Source organism: Capra hircus, chromosome 28 (genome assembly GCF_001704415.2).
Source record: "Capra hircus breed San Clemente chromosome 28, ASM170441v1, whole genome shotgun sequence".
Lineage (NCBI taxonomy): Eukaryota > Metazoa > Chordata > Mammalia > Artiodactyla > Bovidae > Capra > Capra hircus.
Window position 1 is genome coordinate 15,895,726 of NC_030835.1, and position 17,187 is coordinate 15,912,912.

General features: G+C 49.9%; 1 protein-coding gene across 18 annotated transcripts in view; it reads left to right on the plus strand.

Moving 5' to 3' along the window:
• The window catches only part of CAMK2G (calcium/calmodulin dependent protein kinase II gamma), a 55,106-nt gene that overhangs the window by 20,330 nt on the left and 17,589 nt on the right, over nt 1–17,187 (plus strand). For 9 of the 18 annotated variants that reach the window (XR_001917399.1, XM_018042363.1, XM_018042370.1 and 6 more), the window contains exons 5-14: nt 500–565; nt 2,745–2,817; nt 2,967–3,069; nt 3,498–3,581; nt 4,017–4,111; nt 4,659–4,781; nt 8,187–8,270; nt 8,541–8,583; nt 11,085–11,147; nt 13,078–13,121. Coding sequence is in view for 17 of the 18 variants with exons in the window: in XM_018042363.1 (XP_017897852.1) it covers nt 500–565; nt 2,745–2,817; nt 2,967–3,069; nt 3,498–3,581; nt 4,017–4,111; nt 4,659–4,781; nt 8,187–8,270; nt 8,541–8,583; nt 11,085–11,147; nt 13,078–13,121 (778 nt within the window). In the remaining variant the exon portion in view is untranslated. The remainder of the gene's footprint in view (nt 1–499; nt 566–2,744; nt 2,818–2,966; nt 3,070–3,497; nt 3,582–4,016; nt 4,112–4,658; nt 4,782–8,186; nt 8,271–8,540; nt 8,584–11,084; nt 11,148–13,077; nt 13,122–17,187) is intronic. The other 9 variants (XM_018042368.1, XM_018042376.1, XM_018042379.1 and 6 more) reach the window with 2 other exon arrangements.

Sequence of the window (17,187 nt, forward strand, 5' to 3'; positions counted from 1 at the left end):
CCTTTTATTAGTTAGTTGTAAACTGGGCTCCCATTGGTCTCTCCCACTCTGGTTGTGGTTTAATGTCTTAAAAGTGGTTCTTCACCTAAAGGAAATGCCTCTCTGGTATTTTCAGGGTTGGGTCTCTGTGTCCTTGGTCTCATTGTTCTTCAACTTCAGTAGTAAGTCAGTCCTTCTTGGGCAGCTGGATCTTAGTATTCATTGGTCTCAAATAAAGCTAAGACTGTTGAGTAAGTCAGTTATTTTCTCTTAACTGCCTGTACATTCATCTTTACCAGAGTATTAGGTAATCTGCAAATTATAGACACAGAAATGTGCAGGGGGTGGGGAGGGCTCACATTGTCCCAGGAAGAAGCTCCGTTTCATTGAAGGATTGGTGTGTTCTGAGCTTGCAGACGAAGCACACGTAGAGTTGCCACGTCTGTAAAAGCCGCTGTGCAGTGTGGCTGTTGGTTACTTGTTGGATGCTGCCTCCTCTGACCCTCTTTGTTGGTTGCAGTGTTACCGGCGGAGAGCTGTTTGAAGACATTGTGGCCAGGGAATACTACAGTGAAGCCGATGCCAGGTGAGACGAGGCCCTGAGGTGTAAGTGTGCCTCTTAACCATCTTAGGGGGCAGGGCATTGTGCCTGTTGGAACCGTCTTTGGGGGCGGTCAGAAGAGCTCTTAACCTGGACAAAGATTCTGTAGAGTTGGACTCAGGCTACATTCCGTGGGCATGCTTAGAAGTTAATAATTCAGCACTCCCAGGTCAGTTTTCTGCAAAGCTCTTACAAATCTCTTTCACCCTGTCACACCAGAAATGCCTTTCCTTTGCCCCACTGTATACTCATGAGGGCCCTCCCCTATCTCCACTTTCTCCTTCTGACAAATTCTACTGCATACAAGGCATCCTGGGAATGATCCAGAGATGGGGAAAACATGGTTTGTGTCCCAAAGGAGTGTAAACGTCTGGGTTAATAATCCAACCAGGGAACCTCCTGGGAGATTTCAGCCACTATCACCTTGTGTCTCGACCACTAGGACCAGCTTTTCAGGTTGGAAAACCATTCCTCAGCCACATCCCTCAGCCCCCAGCCCTCTGAGAAACCCTGGCAGCTTCTCCACATGACACAGCAGAATTCCTCCCACACCACAGCTCTTGGGCACTTGTTTGGCCTGCCTTTCCTGCCCCGGCTCCTCCCCCACCCCAGATCTTTTCTGAGGGTGATGTCCTGACAACCTGATTTCGGGTGTCCTGCCTGCAGCCTTCTCAGGCATATGTGCCAGCTCTGGCTGCCTCTGGGGGCGTGGAGGGGGAAACAGCTTCCTCACAGATTTCTCAACCCTCAGAGGCCAACGTTTGCTGATCAGCTTCAGATGCTTCAGCCTCAGGAAAAATTCTCAAGTGGGAGATGAATTCCAGTGCCAGCAGGGGAGGACCAGGCTCTGGGGCGGTGGGGGGGAGGAGGCGGTGATAGCTCAGGGAGCCTGGCGGGGAGGAGGGGGAGCTGGGGCGGGTGACGGTACCAGTGGGCTTGGCCTGGCTCTGCTGGGACACTTCGCACTTTTGCCATTTTTGGCCAGAAGGCTCTCCCTGCTAGCTTGGCTCTGTTCTAATTATATATTTCTGTGGAGACTCGCCTCTTCAGCTCAGTCTTAAAGTCTCTTCGGCCTACTCTTGGACCATGTCCTTATGGGGAGGCCTAAGCCTCAGCCTCCAGGAACCCAGCGAGACACTTTGGCTCTTGTGGAAGCCCCAGCCTCAGATTTCAGAGGAAGGAATACTGTCAGTCCAGGTTACTGACGTTCGGGCCGGATCATTTTTGGTCGTGAGGGCCCCTGTTGTGCATTATAGGTTTAGAAGCATCCCTGGCCTCTATCTGCTGGATGCCAGTAGCACCCTCCCTCTCAGTGGTGACAACCAGCAGTGTCTCCAGGCGTTGCCAGATGTCCCCTGGGGGGCCGAAATCATCCTCTGGTTTTCTCCAGTGCCCTGGACTGCTGGTGCACTCCACCGGGAGTTGACCACAGGTGTGGAGGATGGTTTGGAAGGTGGGTGGCCTTTGAGAATTTGAGAATCAGCAGCCGAATGTGACTCTAGGCTGGTTTGTCTTTTCCTGTGCAAAAGCATGATGAGAAATGCTCCTTGGGGTGCCTCTTTGAAACTCTGTTAAGTGTCTTGTTTCTCGATGGTGCCTGTGTACTCATTTCTCTCCCCTGCTAGATGATAAACTTCAGGGCAGGCACTGGGTCCCCTATGCAGCTGGTGTGATACCCAGCCCAGTGCTTATAGGTGCTTGATAAATGTTTCCCTACCCCCAAAACAACTTGGGCTTGGTTGGACTATCCTTCCTGAGTTGCCACCACAAGCCTCTTCTCCAAGAACACAGTTACTATAGGGGGAAAGAGGAAGGAGGAAGGGGTTGGATGGTGTCTCTTTCTCAGGAGTCTGAGGTATTCTTCCTTGGAAACAAATTGGATATGTTGAGCCTTCACAATCTAAGGAGGCTTGGTGGACCCTGTTCTAGTCTGTCCTCTGCTGTTATCTAGTGGAAGACCCTGGACAAACCACTTAGTCTGCTTGGGCCTCAGTTTCCTCTTTGGTAAAGTAGGTTGAACAGATGGTGTCCAAAGTCCGAGGTTTTAGCTCCTCATTCAGTGATTCTGTGTGAATCCGTTACCCAGAGTTAAGTGCTTTAGTCTACAGCATGTCGTCGTGGATGGTTTTACCCTGCACTGACCTTTCTTTTCGTGCTTTTGCAGCCACTGTATACATCAGATTCTGGAGAGTGTTAACCACATCCACCAGCATGACATCGTCCACCGGGACCTGAAGGTACTTTTCTGCCCGGGTCCCCTCTGCCTCTTGTTTGTGAACCACTGGCGCCACCTGGTGCCAGGTGATAGTACTGCATGGTCCCAAGCTAAGCTCCCTCTGGGCTGCGGGATTGGTGCCTCATGAGGCTCTCTGTCTTCCTTATACAGCCTGAGAACCTGCTGCTGGCGAGTAAATGCAAGGGTGCTGCTGTCAAGCTGGCTGATTTTGGCCTAGCCATCGAAGTACAGGGAGAGCAACAGGCTTGGTTTGGTAAGAGTGACCCTGTCTTCCTGGAATGCAGCTCCCGCCCTTCCTCCTCTTCCTGATATGCCTTCCTCTTTCAGAACTACAGGCCAGACCCTTAATGGTCCTGGCCTCCTCAGAGACTGGAGGAAGGGCGGGCACAGAGTTCCCCCTGGCCCTCCGTGACTCAGTACAGTGAGACTAGCTGCTGTCAGCACTGCGTTCTTGCTGCCTCCGGGGACAATGGAAGTTCCTTTAAGGCACATGTATTCGCCCTCTGGTTTAGATTCCGGGCACTGCAAGAAGCCCAGCCCGTCGTCTCTTGCTGCCCAGGTGCTGAGAGCTTATGTAGCCAAATCAACAGGAGTAAGAAGGGACTTGGGGGAAACTGCTGATGTGGATTTAATGAGAGAGAAAGTGGGTTCAGTGTGCCTCCGCTCTCTCTTCCGCTACAGGTTTTGCTGGCACCCCAGGTTACTTGTCCCCTGAGGTCTTGAGGAAAGATCCCTATGGAAAACCTGTGGATATCTGGGCCTGCGGTAAGCCCATTCCACACACTCAGCTTTTTGGTGTTAAGGGCGCTCAGCTTCCAGCGATGACAAGAAAGAGGCATTGCTATTCCCTGCGGGTCCCACAGGCATCTGGTATATGTGAAGTCACAGCATTTGCTCTGGTGTCCCCCGGGATGGCTGTTCCCTTCACAACCTCCTCCCCAGCTTCCTAGATGATGATGTCTCCTTCTCAAAAGAGGGATTTACCCATGCCTTAGTGGGTGGGTTGTGCCTGAAGAAATCCCAGACATGGCGTGGTGATGTGGGGTGTGAAGCACAGTGGCACAGCATTGTCGGCTGCCATCCACCTCTCTCTCTGGGATGGTCCTTGACTTTCTGGGTGGCTCGGAGCCCCATGTGGCTTTTCTTGGTTCTTTAGCAAAGCAGGTGACTGACCCCAGTGACCTGTGTTCTGTCTTGTAGGGGTCATCCTGTATATCCTCCTGGTGGGCTACCCTCCTTTCTGGGATGAGGATCAGCACAAGCTGTATCAGCAGATCAAGGCTGGAGCCTATGATGTAAGGACAAGTTTGTTCCTGCCCCACTGTCTAGGGGAAGGGGGTATGCTGAGTGTGTTGCAGGGTGTGGGGAGTGTTAGGGATTTTGAGGACCATATAGGCCTCAATTCTTGTCACCACCTGTCCCAGGGAGCAACTTTTTTGCACAGCCATTGTTGGTGACTGCAGAATCAGGGAGTCTACTAAAGCCCTTTGTTCTGTTATTTGCAAAGAATGGTGTGGCTGTGTAGTGTGCCGTGTGACATAGAGATGAGAAGTATGGCGGCTCTTCCCACTGCAGTGGGGCCTTGGGCACAGTGTTGAGCAGCAGGTTCCTCCTTGTAGGGAGATGGAGTTGAACCAGAAGATGTCAGGGTCCCCTGGTATGATATTCTGGCATTCTAACCATGATTGTTCTGTTTTTCTTTCCCAATCTTTAAGTTGACTCCTGGGATACCCATTGCTTAGCCCACTTCATGCTAGGCAGCTTTCGATAGTTAACCCTGGTTACAAGGGGTATAAGGTGCACAGATTTTATATCCCTCCTTCTCCTGTTCCCACTTCTTAGTTCCCATCACCAGAGTGGGACACAGTGACTCCAGAAGCCAAGAACTTGATCAACCAGATGCTGACCATAAATCCTGCAAAGCGTATTACAGCTGACCAGGCTCTCAAGCACCCATGGGTCTGCGTAAGTGTCTTCTCCTGAGGTCAAGGAGATCCAGGATATCAGCTCTCAGTGTGCTCATAGCACTGTCTTTACCCTCCTTCTTGTGACTAGAGAATAATCACGTGGGGCCTTGAGCTAAGACGGTGCAGAGGGGACAGGGGACTGGGTCGAGCCCAGGGGCAGCAAATGTCACCAAGAGAAGCCAGGGAAGCTATTGTGACTAACTGACCTCTCCCTGACCTTCCCCACTCATTTGGCAGGTATGACTTAGTTTTGCTGTTGAATGAGGGCTTAGGTTGACCCTTGCAGACTCTAGTTGATGACAGAAAGCAACCAGCAGAACTCAAAAGTAAATTGCCATGCCTAGAGTGCATATCCAGATTCCAAATAAGACAACTCTAATGGGAAGGTGACGAGACCCAACAAATAAACAAAAGGGGCCTGTGAGCAATGAAGAAGAGCTCCTGAAGTTCAGTCACAAAGCTCATCCTAGAAGAGCCCCCAGGCTATCGATGTGGGTCGTCATCATGCTCTGTTTTTGTGTAAGCTTCTATCTGGCTGCAATGTCTTTTTTCAAACAGGGTCTGCTATAGTCAGGCCTCCTGACAACCATGATGCATGTATTTATTTGTTCTTTTCCATGTTTACTGAATGCCTCTTTGGTGCTGGTCCCTGTGTGCTGGAGATACAAAGATGAATAAGGCCTGCTGCCTTCCCCCACAGATCTCAGAGATGATCTGGGGAGATAGGCACTCAAGCAGGCAACCAGTCTGCAATGTGACAAGTACGTAAAAAAAACCTAACGAGTGTATAGGAGCCCCTGCCATCTCTGGTGGGCAGTGGGATTGCTGAAGGTGTGGAGGAGGTGAGCTCTGTCCTGGTTCTTGGTAGATTACTGGAAGTTCCCCAGGATGATAACCTGCAGACTGAGCTTAGCACGGGCTAAGGTGAGAGGCCATGGGGAATTATGGCAAGATTAAGGAATGTTAAGCAGTTTGGTTGTAGATGAAGGTAAGGCTGCAGGAATATAAGAGAACGAAGCCAAAAACGATTCCAGTGACATACAAGTTTCTGCCTAAGGAGTTTCGGTGTTACTCTAAAAGCATAGGGAACCATTTAAGAGTTTCAAAGAGGGAATGAAATACGCAATTAAGAAAGATCGCTTTGGAAGCTGTGGAGAAAATGGAATTGAAGAGGCAGGGGCAGAGAGAGCTAAGGAAGCTGTTGTGGTTGTCTAAGCAAGGCCAGACAACGTTTCAGCTAAGGTTAATGATAGGATAGGTGGTATGGCAAGGAGTGGACACATTTGAGAGATATTTGAGAGAGAAAATAAGAAGGACTCTGACCAACTGGATTTGGAAAGTGAAGGTCTTTTGAGAGAGAGATCTGTGGGAATTGCCAGGTTTTGAGTTGGTAACTGAGTTGGAGGGTTGTACCATTCACTGACCCAGAGGAAACCTAGAGGAGGAACCCTTTTATGAGAAAAGATGATTTTAGTTTCATACACGTTAAGTATGAGGGCCTCCAGCTGGAGATATCTCGTGGGGAGTTAGAAGTATGGAGAAGAAGTTAAAAATCAGAAATACAGATTGTGGTCATTTCTGTATGGATGGTGTTGGGGCTATAGAAATAGATGGGATTGGTTCTCTGCTAGTTGACTCCTTACTGTGAGCTGTTGTAAGAGAAGATATGGCCACCAGCATTTAGTGGCCCGGAGAGGAGCCAGCAAAGGGGGCTGCGAATGAGAATGTCCATGGCGGGAGGAAGATCAGGAGATCCTAAGAAACATGAGGTCTCAGGAAGGGAGGGTCTGTAATCAGATGCTTCAGAAAGTCCATGATAAAGATGGAAGAGAGCCTGTTGGCTGTGACCAATTAAAACCATTGTTTCATTATTTCACTGAAAGAGGCAGTGGAGGCAGAGAGACCAGTGATACTGCTTAGAGAAGATGGATGAGTCAGGGGAATTTTTAAAATCTCGCAATTGATTATATTGTGTTGACTGCAGAGAAGAATATGATGCAGAATAAAGGGTTAAAAATATTGGCTAAATTTTGGCTCAATGAGACCTGTAGAAGGTGTCCTATCTACTAATCTGGAAGATAATTTGACTTGTTTTATGTAAAAAACAAGATATATATATAGGCTAATTGAAGAACCAGTGTTTGGAAAGCACAAGAGAGGGGCTCTAGAGCCCAGGGCAGGGGCCAGCACATGAGTGGTGATGCTTCTGAGACCTGAGATTAGGTTGCAGGGGGGTGAAAATCAGCTTGTGGGGGCTGGAACTGAAGAAGTTCTTGCTCAATCATCTCTCATTTCTCTTGGTTTAGAAGTTTACACTTTGGAGGAGGAAAGGAAATACGATACACTCACACCCCCACTCCAGAAGGTAGACAGAAGGGAGAGTTGTTTCGGGGACCGGGAAAGGGAGAAGCCAGGGACGAGGGCAGGGATGGCAGGGTGGTCCCATGGGGGCGTGGGCACCAGGCTATGTGTTGTAGGTTTTATTTTTCTAGCAGACTAGCCAGGATACAGCAAGAGCAGAGTAAAGGGATGAGCCACTTAAAATGGGTACTCAAGAATTGTGGGAATCGTATGTTCTGGGGGCATGTTTGTGGGCCCTACTCCCTATCATCCTGTATATCTCAGTAGCCCCTGAGACCATCTCTATATTAGGATATTATGTAATAATTGATGCTTGTATTGCTGACCCTGAGTCATCAGGGAAATGTAAATCGTGTCTAAGGGACTCTGTTTAAAAGTTAGCAGTAATACATTGAAGAAAAATTCCCATCCAGAATGGTGAAGAGAATTGATGCGTCATGGTAAAGATCCTCAGTTTCTCAGATCACAACTTCATTTAGGACCTTGTAGGGGGCCTGGAGAATCCCAGGGACCGGGGAGCCTGTTGGGCTGCTGTCTCGGGGGTTGCACAGAGTCGGACACAACTGAAGTGATTTAGCAGCAGCAGCAGCAGCAGCAGGGGGCTGCTGAGAGGAGCTTTTGGAAAGAATGAATGCTCTCTGTAGAGAGCAAGACCCTTTCCTGTTTTCTCACTGCCCAGAATCTGGAGTGCTTTAGGTGCTCACTAAATAGTAGGTGAAGGAATAACTGCGTGAGGATCACAACACAGAGAATACTCACACTTTCCATAGCCTCCATCCCCTAAGGAAGATCAGAATGCTCTCTCAGGCACCCTCATCCAGCATCAATTACCAGTGGTGTTTTCATGTTCAAATTATTGTCCTTACATAACCTTGAGTTTTGGGTAGAGCTTTTATTGTAAAAGCATTTTTCACCTCTATGACCTCATCTTATCTTTGGAGCAACTCTTGAGTGGCTGAGCACAAGGCCACTGATGCTGGGACTATGGTGAGGGGCAGAGGATGTGCCTGGGGGCTCACAGGCCTGTCTGTTTGGCTTCCAGCAACGGTCCACAGTGGCATCTATGATGCATCGTCAAGAGACAGTGGAGTGCCTACGCAAGTTCAATGCCCGGAGAAAACTGAAGGTGAGTTGTGCCTTTGGGCCAGGCTGCCAGCATCCTGAAATCATACCCTTTGGCAGTGTGCTCCCTGCCCCATCACAACAGGAGAGAGAGAGTGAATCTTCCCAGTCATCACCCCCATTAATCGGCCGACTGGGACAATCTCATGGCTGGAGCTGAGCTATGAACATGGTACCCAAGGAGGGCCCCTAGCCAGCAGTTGCACTCTGCCTGAGAACAGAGCGCGCTTCTGTAGAGCCCGATGGAATTCACAAGACCCTCTTCTTTTTCCAGGGTGCCATCCTCACAACCATGCTTGTCTCCAGGAACTTTTCAGGTATGTGTTCGGCTGTGCACTTTCATTCTTTGAGGTGAGTGGGTCAGGATGGGCCGTTCCCAGGTATCATGCCATCCCGATGCTGGGTATCTCAGGCAGTACCTTGACCAGGATGGTGAGGATGCTGTTTGGAGGCCCTGCTACAGCTGAGTCTTGTAACCTGAAATTCTGGGGGGCTTTACTTGACCTCAGATTTATGATCGGTGTTTCCTAGAACCTCACAAAGAGTAGCCTGCCCAGTCTTCCATTTATGCTGTCCTTGGGGATTCTTTTTTTTTGTTTTTCCCTTGGGGATTCTTAATTCTCTGAAGACTCTCAGCACTTTAAGATTTTAGACAGTCTCAAGGGCACTGGAGGATGTGCTTGGGAAAAGAAAGAGATGAGATAGAGTGAATCTTCCCAGTTACCCCCATTAATTGGCCGACTGGGACGATCTCTACGTTGTTGTGTCCAAGTAGCGATGACTAATAGAAATCATTCTAGATGTTTAAACCATTTACAGCGACTATGCTTAAAGTATTCTCTGTGATACCAACCGTAAAAATGAAGAAACAAGCCAGCAGGATGGAGGGAAAGGAACTTGCTTAAATTTGTATGCGGAATTGGGAATCTTGGGATCAATAATTTGTAAATCACACTTGACATTTCTTTTTAAGATGCAAGACACTCCACCTTCCCTCCCCCCCCCCCCGCCCCCGCCCTCATCATTGTTGGCCTTCAGTTGGGAAGCATTGTGGCTTTTCTGTGAGGAGAAGAGAGTAATGACAGGACTTAAAAGACTAGAAAGGTGTCTTCCCAACTTGCCTTTTCCCCTGGTCCTCCCTCCCCCACCCCCCCAGCCCCACTGGCTTGGTTCAGAACTTCCCCCTGCTTTCTCATAACCAGACTCCCGCCCTTGCTTTCCTTCTGCACAGCCATCGTGTGGGGGGGGGGGGGGGTGTGCAGGAGGCTCAGGTGGATGGCTTCCTGGGCAGAGATTGCTCCCTTGAACTTGAGTCCATAGGCCTGGCTCTAGTAGTTCCTGGTAACCTCCAGCCTTGCCTCTGGGGTTTCATGAACTCTAGACTGTGAGCCACAGGGCCCCGGAAGGTCAGGACTAGACAGTGAGCTGGGAGACTGTCCTCCTCAGAGGGACCTGTGGCCCTGGCTGGGGCTCAGTCTTGTGTTGTGGGCACCCATGAAGGAAAGGCTGTGTGTTGGATTCGCCTTGCAGATGGGGATAGGAGGGCGCAGTGAGCCACCTCCAGCAGAGGTGGAGCTGTTGCCCCCCTTGGGCCTCTGGTCGGCTACTTCTGCTTACAGAGTCTTTGTTCTGGGTTTAAGAAAGCCCTTTGAGAGGATGCTCAAGGGCAGTTCTGTGCCCACCCTAGAGTGGGGTGATCTGTTCTCTCTGAGTAGAAGAGACGTGAAACAGGCTGCTAGGAAATCGATAGCATGTGCCCGGCCATGAGACAGCCTCCGCGTCAGCTTCTTGTCCATTTCAGGAAATTGGTGTCCTAGTTTCAGGAACTCGGTCTCTGTTAGGACACAGCACCTTCCCTGGTCCCTAAAGAGCCTCCTGTCCTTGCTGCTCAGACTCTGTCTGGCCTTCATACTCACTTTGCCCTGGCTCAAGAGACCAAAAAAAAAAAAAAATGTTGCAAGCATTCCAGGATAACCTCTTCTGCCCTGACTCTGGGACAGGTGAAGACAGCCTGTCTCCAGAAGCTTCTGTAGAAAGAGGTGTGTACAGGTATAATCAAGAAGAAAGGGCACTTGGTGTGCTCCTTCAGGAACAAGTGAGACTGTTTGCTGAGTTGATCCCAGGTAGAAAGTTCAGCTTATCCCTGGATTGGAGCAGGCTGGCCAATGGTGAAATAGGGGCTTCTAGAATGTATTGCTTTAGCAGCCTTGATTTTCTTTCTGGGGGCTCATTTTTTGGGCATCTCCACCTTTGGAACACTGTGAATAAAGCCTTTCCTGGCCACCTGCCTTGAAGAGGGAAAGTGACCTGTGTCTCTGAGAAGCTGAGGGCTGTGAACTAGGGCCACAGACCCTCCCCGGGCCCCAGGTGGGCGAAGGAAAGGGCTGCCATCTGGAAATGCCCTCCTTTAGGTCCCCTCGAGAGGAAGGTCTGCAGATGAGATTCCGACTCCTCCCAGCCTTAAGCTGGGGCAGGGCTGCCTTGGAAAGGACAGCCACCTCTCTCCAGGTCAGGTTTGGGCCTGCAGACCTTCCACCCGAGGTGGTCATGGGACAGGTGGAGCCCTGGGATTTCCCCACGACCTGCCCGAGCCTGGCCCTCTCAGGTCCCCAGACTGCTGCAGGGCTGGCTGCACCTGCTCACCAGCCTGCCCCCGGCGCCTCCGCTCCCCCAGCTCGGCCGGCTTGGCCACGCCGCCCGGATCCTGCTGTGCGCGGCGGCAGCGGGTTCCTGCGCCTCGCGCTGGGGCATGCTCGCTGCTGACTGGCCCCCGTGGCTTTGCGGCAGCTCTGTGCACTGAGAGACTGTATCCCCTCAGTTGGCAGGCAGAGCTCCGCCCCCGCCTCGCCTGCCGCGAGCGCCGCCGGCCTGGCCGGGCAAGGTACGTGGCATGAGTCCTCCCCGACCGCCTGCCTCGGCTCCCTGCCACCCCACCAGGAGGGCCAGCATGCCAGGCCCGCTCACCAGGGAGGCGAGTCCCATGCTTGCGGGCTGAGATGGGCATGCCGGACGGACCACCTAACTTGGCATCTGCGAGCGCCTCGGTGTTACGGAGCCCCCTAACCAGCCGTGCATGCTGGGCGCTTGCCAACTCTCAGGAGGCAATAGCCTGGGGACGTGGAGCTGGGCAGCAGGAGGCTTTCCTCCCAACGCGCCGCCCGCCTGACAGCCTGGCCTACCTGTGAGGGCTGCGGCCAAGGCGACCCGAGACAACCCTGGCCTGGCCGGGACCTGCGCTGGGGGCCAGGACTAGGCTTCAGCCGCACTGGTAGGCCCCGCCCCGCCGCTGGGGCAGCCACGCCCCTCAAAATTATGAGGTCTGGCCTTGCAAGCCTCTGGGTCTGGAAGGCAATAGAGTGCAGAAGCTGTGCAGACAGCCGTCCCTGGTTTTGGATCCTAGCCTTGCCTCACCCTGAGCAAGTCACAGCAGCTCTCCCATCCTTAGTATCCTCATCTCTCCAATGGAGCTAATAATATAACAATTAAAATCATTTTTGGCTAAGGCTCTCAACGCTGCCTGTAGGAGAAGACTTGTCCAAAAAATATATTCCTGTGGCTGAGACCCCACCCCAGATAAATAAAATCAGAATCCCTAAGGCATGGGATAGGTATAAGCTTTCCCCCCACCCCCAAATTCCCAAGTGATTCTGATGTACTATCAGAGTTGAGAACTTTGATGTATGTAAAGCACTTAACACAGTGGCTGGTCAGGCATAGTAGTAAGCGCATTAAAAATAATTTTTTTTCAGATCACCCCAGCATTAACTGGAGATAGGACCGAAGTCTGTTTTGGGAGGTCAGAGGAGTTGTGATTCTCACGGGAGACCCAGATTGGGTAGGAATGGCCACCTGAAGGGAAGAATGGCAGCGGTAGTGACAGTTGTTACCACTTGCTGAGTGCTTGCTATGTGCCAGGCACTCTGCTAAGTGCTTTTCATGCCACGATCCCATTTTATAGATAAAGAAACAGGTTCAGAGAGATTAAGTAACTCACACAGCTAGCAAGCAGTAGACCCTAGATGCAAGCCCATCAGAGTCAAGGTGGACAGACAGTTGGACTGATTCCATCTCCCTGGAATCTCCCATCCACTGCCTGCCACCTTCCTGTGGCCTTTGTGGCCAACAGACATCGCCATCCTTCCTAGTGGAGCTCATCAGCATCAGCCTGTCCCTGGCTAGAGTCTGTCTGCCCAGTCCTTTCTGCTCAGTGGATCCAGAGACTAGACTCTGAGGAAAGGGTGGCATTGAGGACCTGCCCAGTCAAGGCTTCAGCCCCCCGGCAAAACCCTCCTGTAGGTGGTCCTGGTCTCTGTGTCTGTGTCTGTCTGTCTTCACGTCTGGTCTCCTCCGTGAACTGTGCCACTCTTGTTTCTTGAGAACACTCAGGAGATGTCTTGCATCCTTGCAGCTTGGCCGTCCTGAGAATTTCCACGGCATCTAGGGGTGGAGCCCTCACCTTTCACCCTGGCACTCTGCTTCCAGGCCTAGGTGGAAGCTGTTGAAGGCAGAGTTCCCAATCGCCCAGGCAGCCCCAGTGTTGACTGTGGTTTTCTCCCAAGCCCGGAGTGTCCTTGTTTCTGCTGAGTCCTCTTCCATGGCAGAGGAGATCCTGGGGTGCCACCCTGCGGATCTGACGCTGCCTGAGATGCCCTTCTTGCTTTGGGGCCTCAGGAAGGGCCTCATTTAGGGGTTTCAGGAGACTCTTGGCCCCTTTGTCAAACATGTCAGTCTCTTGCGGATCCAGCTGCCAGACTTCAGGTTGAAGAGAGGGTACAATGCAGGAGACTTGATTTTTCTCTTTGTTTTCACAGCTGCCAAAAGCCTATTGAACAAGAAGTCGGACGGCGGTGTCAAGGTAGGTGTCTCCACTCCTGCAGCCCAAGTGTGGCCCCTCTCCCTGAAAAGTCACTCCTGGGACTCCTTGGCACTTTGTCTCCCCTTTCCCCAAGAACCTCCCTATCCTTGCTTTTTGCTTTAAGCCAGAAACCTCTGTGCTCAGAACAGCAGGTTCCACTGGCCTGGGAGGGCAGAGGGATACGTGCTTCACCTGACCCTAGCTTGATTGGAAAGACTCAGGGGAGGTGATTCAAACTATAGTTTGCTAGGACTGAATCCTGAACTTGACTTCCAGACACAGGTTTTATCTCCAGGGCTTGACTCTCTGGGTTTTTTAGGTTATTGGTTAATCTTATTTTCTTTTAAAAGTAGAAACCCATTTAATCAAAGGAAAACAAAGTTTGCCTGGTTGACTCAGGGCACAAGGCTTGGCACCTGAAGCTACTATCCTTTTTCTCTTTTTTCTGATCTCCAAAGCACTTCCAGAACTCAGCTCAGATACCGTTGAGGGAAAGCTTCTTGAACTGTCTCAAGGCATAGGTGCCTTAGAAACAGGCAAGGGACTTGGTTATCACAGCTCATCTTCATTTGGTGAGGGAAACTTTTCTGGGGGATCAAGGCAAGAGGAGGGACCAGGCCCCATAAACAGGAAGTCTCAGTGAGGGTGGCTGCTTGGCCAAGGTAGAGGGGTCCACACAAAGCTCAAGGTATTCTTAGATGCTTTGGGGCCATAAAGCGCCCTGGGCTGGGGAGATAGATAGGAGTTCATGCTATCTTGAAACCTACCAACTTATATGGCAGAGAATTTCAAACCATTATCATGCAAACCTTTAAATTAAGACGTAAGTTTAAATTAGACTTTTCCCTGGGGTCTTATGTTCCCCACTGAGATAGAGCTGTGCCCCTTTCCCTGCCCCCATCCCTTCCTTTCTCTCTCATTCTTTGCATGCCTGCTTCCGTGTACTTCTGCCCTAAGGAGGGGAGCTTGGGCTCCACACACACCTGCTGACATAGAGCTGGGGTTGATTGGCAGCCCCTCAGTTTCAGGGTTGTGGACTAGATGGTGGAGCCTAGTTAGGGAAAAGGTGTGTGTGTGTGTACTTAGTTGCTTAGTCGTGTCCAACTCTCTGTGACCCCAGGGACTATAGCTGCCAGGCTCCTCTGTCCATAGGTTATCCTGGCAAGAAAACTAGAGCGAGTTGCCATTTCCTCCTCCAGAAGATCTGCCCGACCCAGAGATTGAACCTGTGTCCCTTGCATTGGCAGGTGGATTCTTTACCAAGGTGGTCAGTTTATTTAGAGATTTTGCATGTGTCTTTCTGGAGAAGAAGCTAGAATCTGTCTTCACAAAGTGTTTATTAAATACCTATCAGAGGCTCAGTGCCAGGGGCACATAAGAGGTATAAAGAGGAGATGCAGATCGCATTCAGTCTCAAGAGGTTGCAAGGTTAATTGAAAAGGAAAGTGGACACAGCTGGGATCAGCTAAGCACTGAATGGTACATGGACCCTACAAGGGATGGTTCAGTCCAAGAAGCTTCTGGGAAGAAACTTACTGGAGAAAGCTACAGGATGTAGGGAGATTGGACCCAAGTCAGTGATTGCCTTTAGAAAATGGAATTGGAGGCAAGGGTAGGATGGGGAGACACACCATTATTTATTTTTTTTAACTTGTACACATGTTTCTTTAAAATGGGAATATATTACTTCTGTAACTTAAAAACAACAAAAAGTATTTTTATAGGTTCTATTATACATGTTGATGTTCTCTGCTCAACTGAAACATGGAATATATGGTAAAGGGATACAGAAAACACAGCTGGATTGGTCTGGTTGGGCAGAGAAATTGGAGGTTTGTGTGTTAGACCACAGGAAACACCGTAGGCCGCTGAGCAGGGAAGGTTAAGAGTGATGTTTTCGAAAGACTTGGCTGAGTGTGTAAGGGTAAATAGAGGATGGTAGTGTCAACCACAAATTGGCACTTGCCATTGGTACTTAGCATCTACCTCTACAAGGATTAAATCATATGCTGCTACAGCTACTAATTTTCAACACCCCCTGGAAGGAGTTCAGGGTGGAGAGCTGCAACGAGGCACTCTATGCTCTGGTAGAAACTGGCAGAACAGCTCTTCAGATAGTTAGATATAATCAGGAGCCAATTTTATGAGCCCAGTTCATTCTTATAACTTCCCATATCTAGAAAACCACTAAAATCTTTCATGGTGACAAGTGTTCCTCGTGACTAGCAGAAACCTTCTGCAAAAAATATATATATATGTGTTTGATGGCATGTACTTCCTCTTTACCGAAATCGCACATATACTGACCTTCCCCTCTACTTCTTTGGAGCAGTTTCTCAGAGTTATCTGAGGTGCTGTCGCCTGGGCTATCGTCCTCATTTTTGCTCCAAATAATACTTAATTCACAATTCTCACACTGTGCATTTTTTAAGTTGACAGTAGGAGCTAGACACAGAAGTATCAACTAGGGCTTATTATAGTCTGGGTATAGGGTGAAGTGAAGATGATGAGAAATACAGAGTTAATATTCAAACTAACCAGAGGAGCACAGACCGACCAGCTGGAATAGGTGCTGCCTATGGGTCATTGGTCCAGCTCTACCCACGAGTGCCAGGCTTGGATTAGACGTTAGCCCTGATAAGGGGTATGACAGTGGATGTTCTCATTGGATTCAGGGATTAAAAGAGGGTCCATCAAAGGTAATGTCAAAGTTTCAGGACTGTTAAAAGAAATGGTGGTATTTCTGCTGGAATGGGGAGTAGTGAAGGAATGTTTTAGAGGGAAGAGACATTTTCTTTTGAACCACATTGAGACTCAGAGACAGGTAGAGATGTGGGTAGAGAGGTCTTTTTTTTTTTTTAAGATTTATTTATTTATTTTTGGTTCTGCTGGGTCTTCATTGCTGTGCACAGGCTTTCTCTAGTTGTGGCTACCAGGAGCTACTCTTCGTTATGGTGCACGAGCTTATCGCAGTGTTTCTCTTGTTGCAGAACCCAGGCTGTAAGCGCACTGGCTTCAGCAGCTACAGCGCAGGGACGCAGTAGTTGTGGCCCGCGGGCTCTGAAACACTGGCTCAGTAGTTGTGGCACATGGGGCTTAGCGGCTCCCCGGCATGTGGGAACTTCCCGGACCAGGGAGTGAACCTGTGACCCTCGCATTGGCAGGCAGATTCTCAATGAGTAGACCGCCAGGGAATGGGTGGAGAGGTCGTTAAGGCTGCTGGTATAGCCCAGGGAGGTCAACACCGGATGTGCAAAGGGGGACTCACATGCGTGAATCTCATGAGTCCATTTACTCAGCCAGTTCTGGGTCTGAGGAGCTGGGAAGGCAGCAACATGATCCATCCTTTAAAATGTTCACTGTGGGAGAGAGACAGGGAAACCCTGAGTTCTGGTGTGGTCTGTTAAGGTCAAGGAGGGAGGTGCATGCAGGATAGCCACTGGGGAGCAGAGAGACCAGCATCTGAGCCAGAACAGGAAGCTGAGTTTGAAGGACTAGTTGGATTTTGCCAAGTTAAGGGGAGGGAAGAGAAAGACATTCCAGGCAGAGGGAATAGCACATGTGAAGATACATGAGTTTGAAACAACATGATGATTCTGGGAACTCTGTTAGCTTTTGTATGGCAGAAGCAAAGAGTGGTTGCACAAAATAGGACCTGAAATAAAGCAGTGACAGCTGAGATGGTGAGAGGAAGGTTAAAGGTGTCATTAAGGAATAGGTTTCTAGCAGAACTTTGTAGTTCCTGGCCTCAGGCACAGCTATGTAAGACTAGCCTAAGGAGCTAGGTAAAAGACACAGATGTCAGGGTCCAGCCCAGATTTCAGATTCAGGAAGCCTTGGGTGGAAGGAAGACTCTGACTAATTCCATTCCTCCATATGAATCCAAAGCACACAAAGGTTTAAAGAGTCCAGAAAAGGCAAAAATTTCAGGGTTAAACAGGAGGCTGGAAGAAGAATCAGCAAAGGAAATGAAGAAAGAGGTAGACAAAGAACAGAAGTGTACAACAAAGCCAGTCCTTACAGGAACACAGAAATGCAGGCTAGGCAAACAGAAACAGCAGTTAAA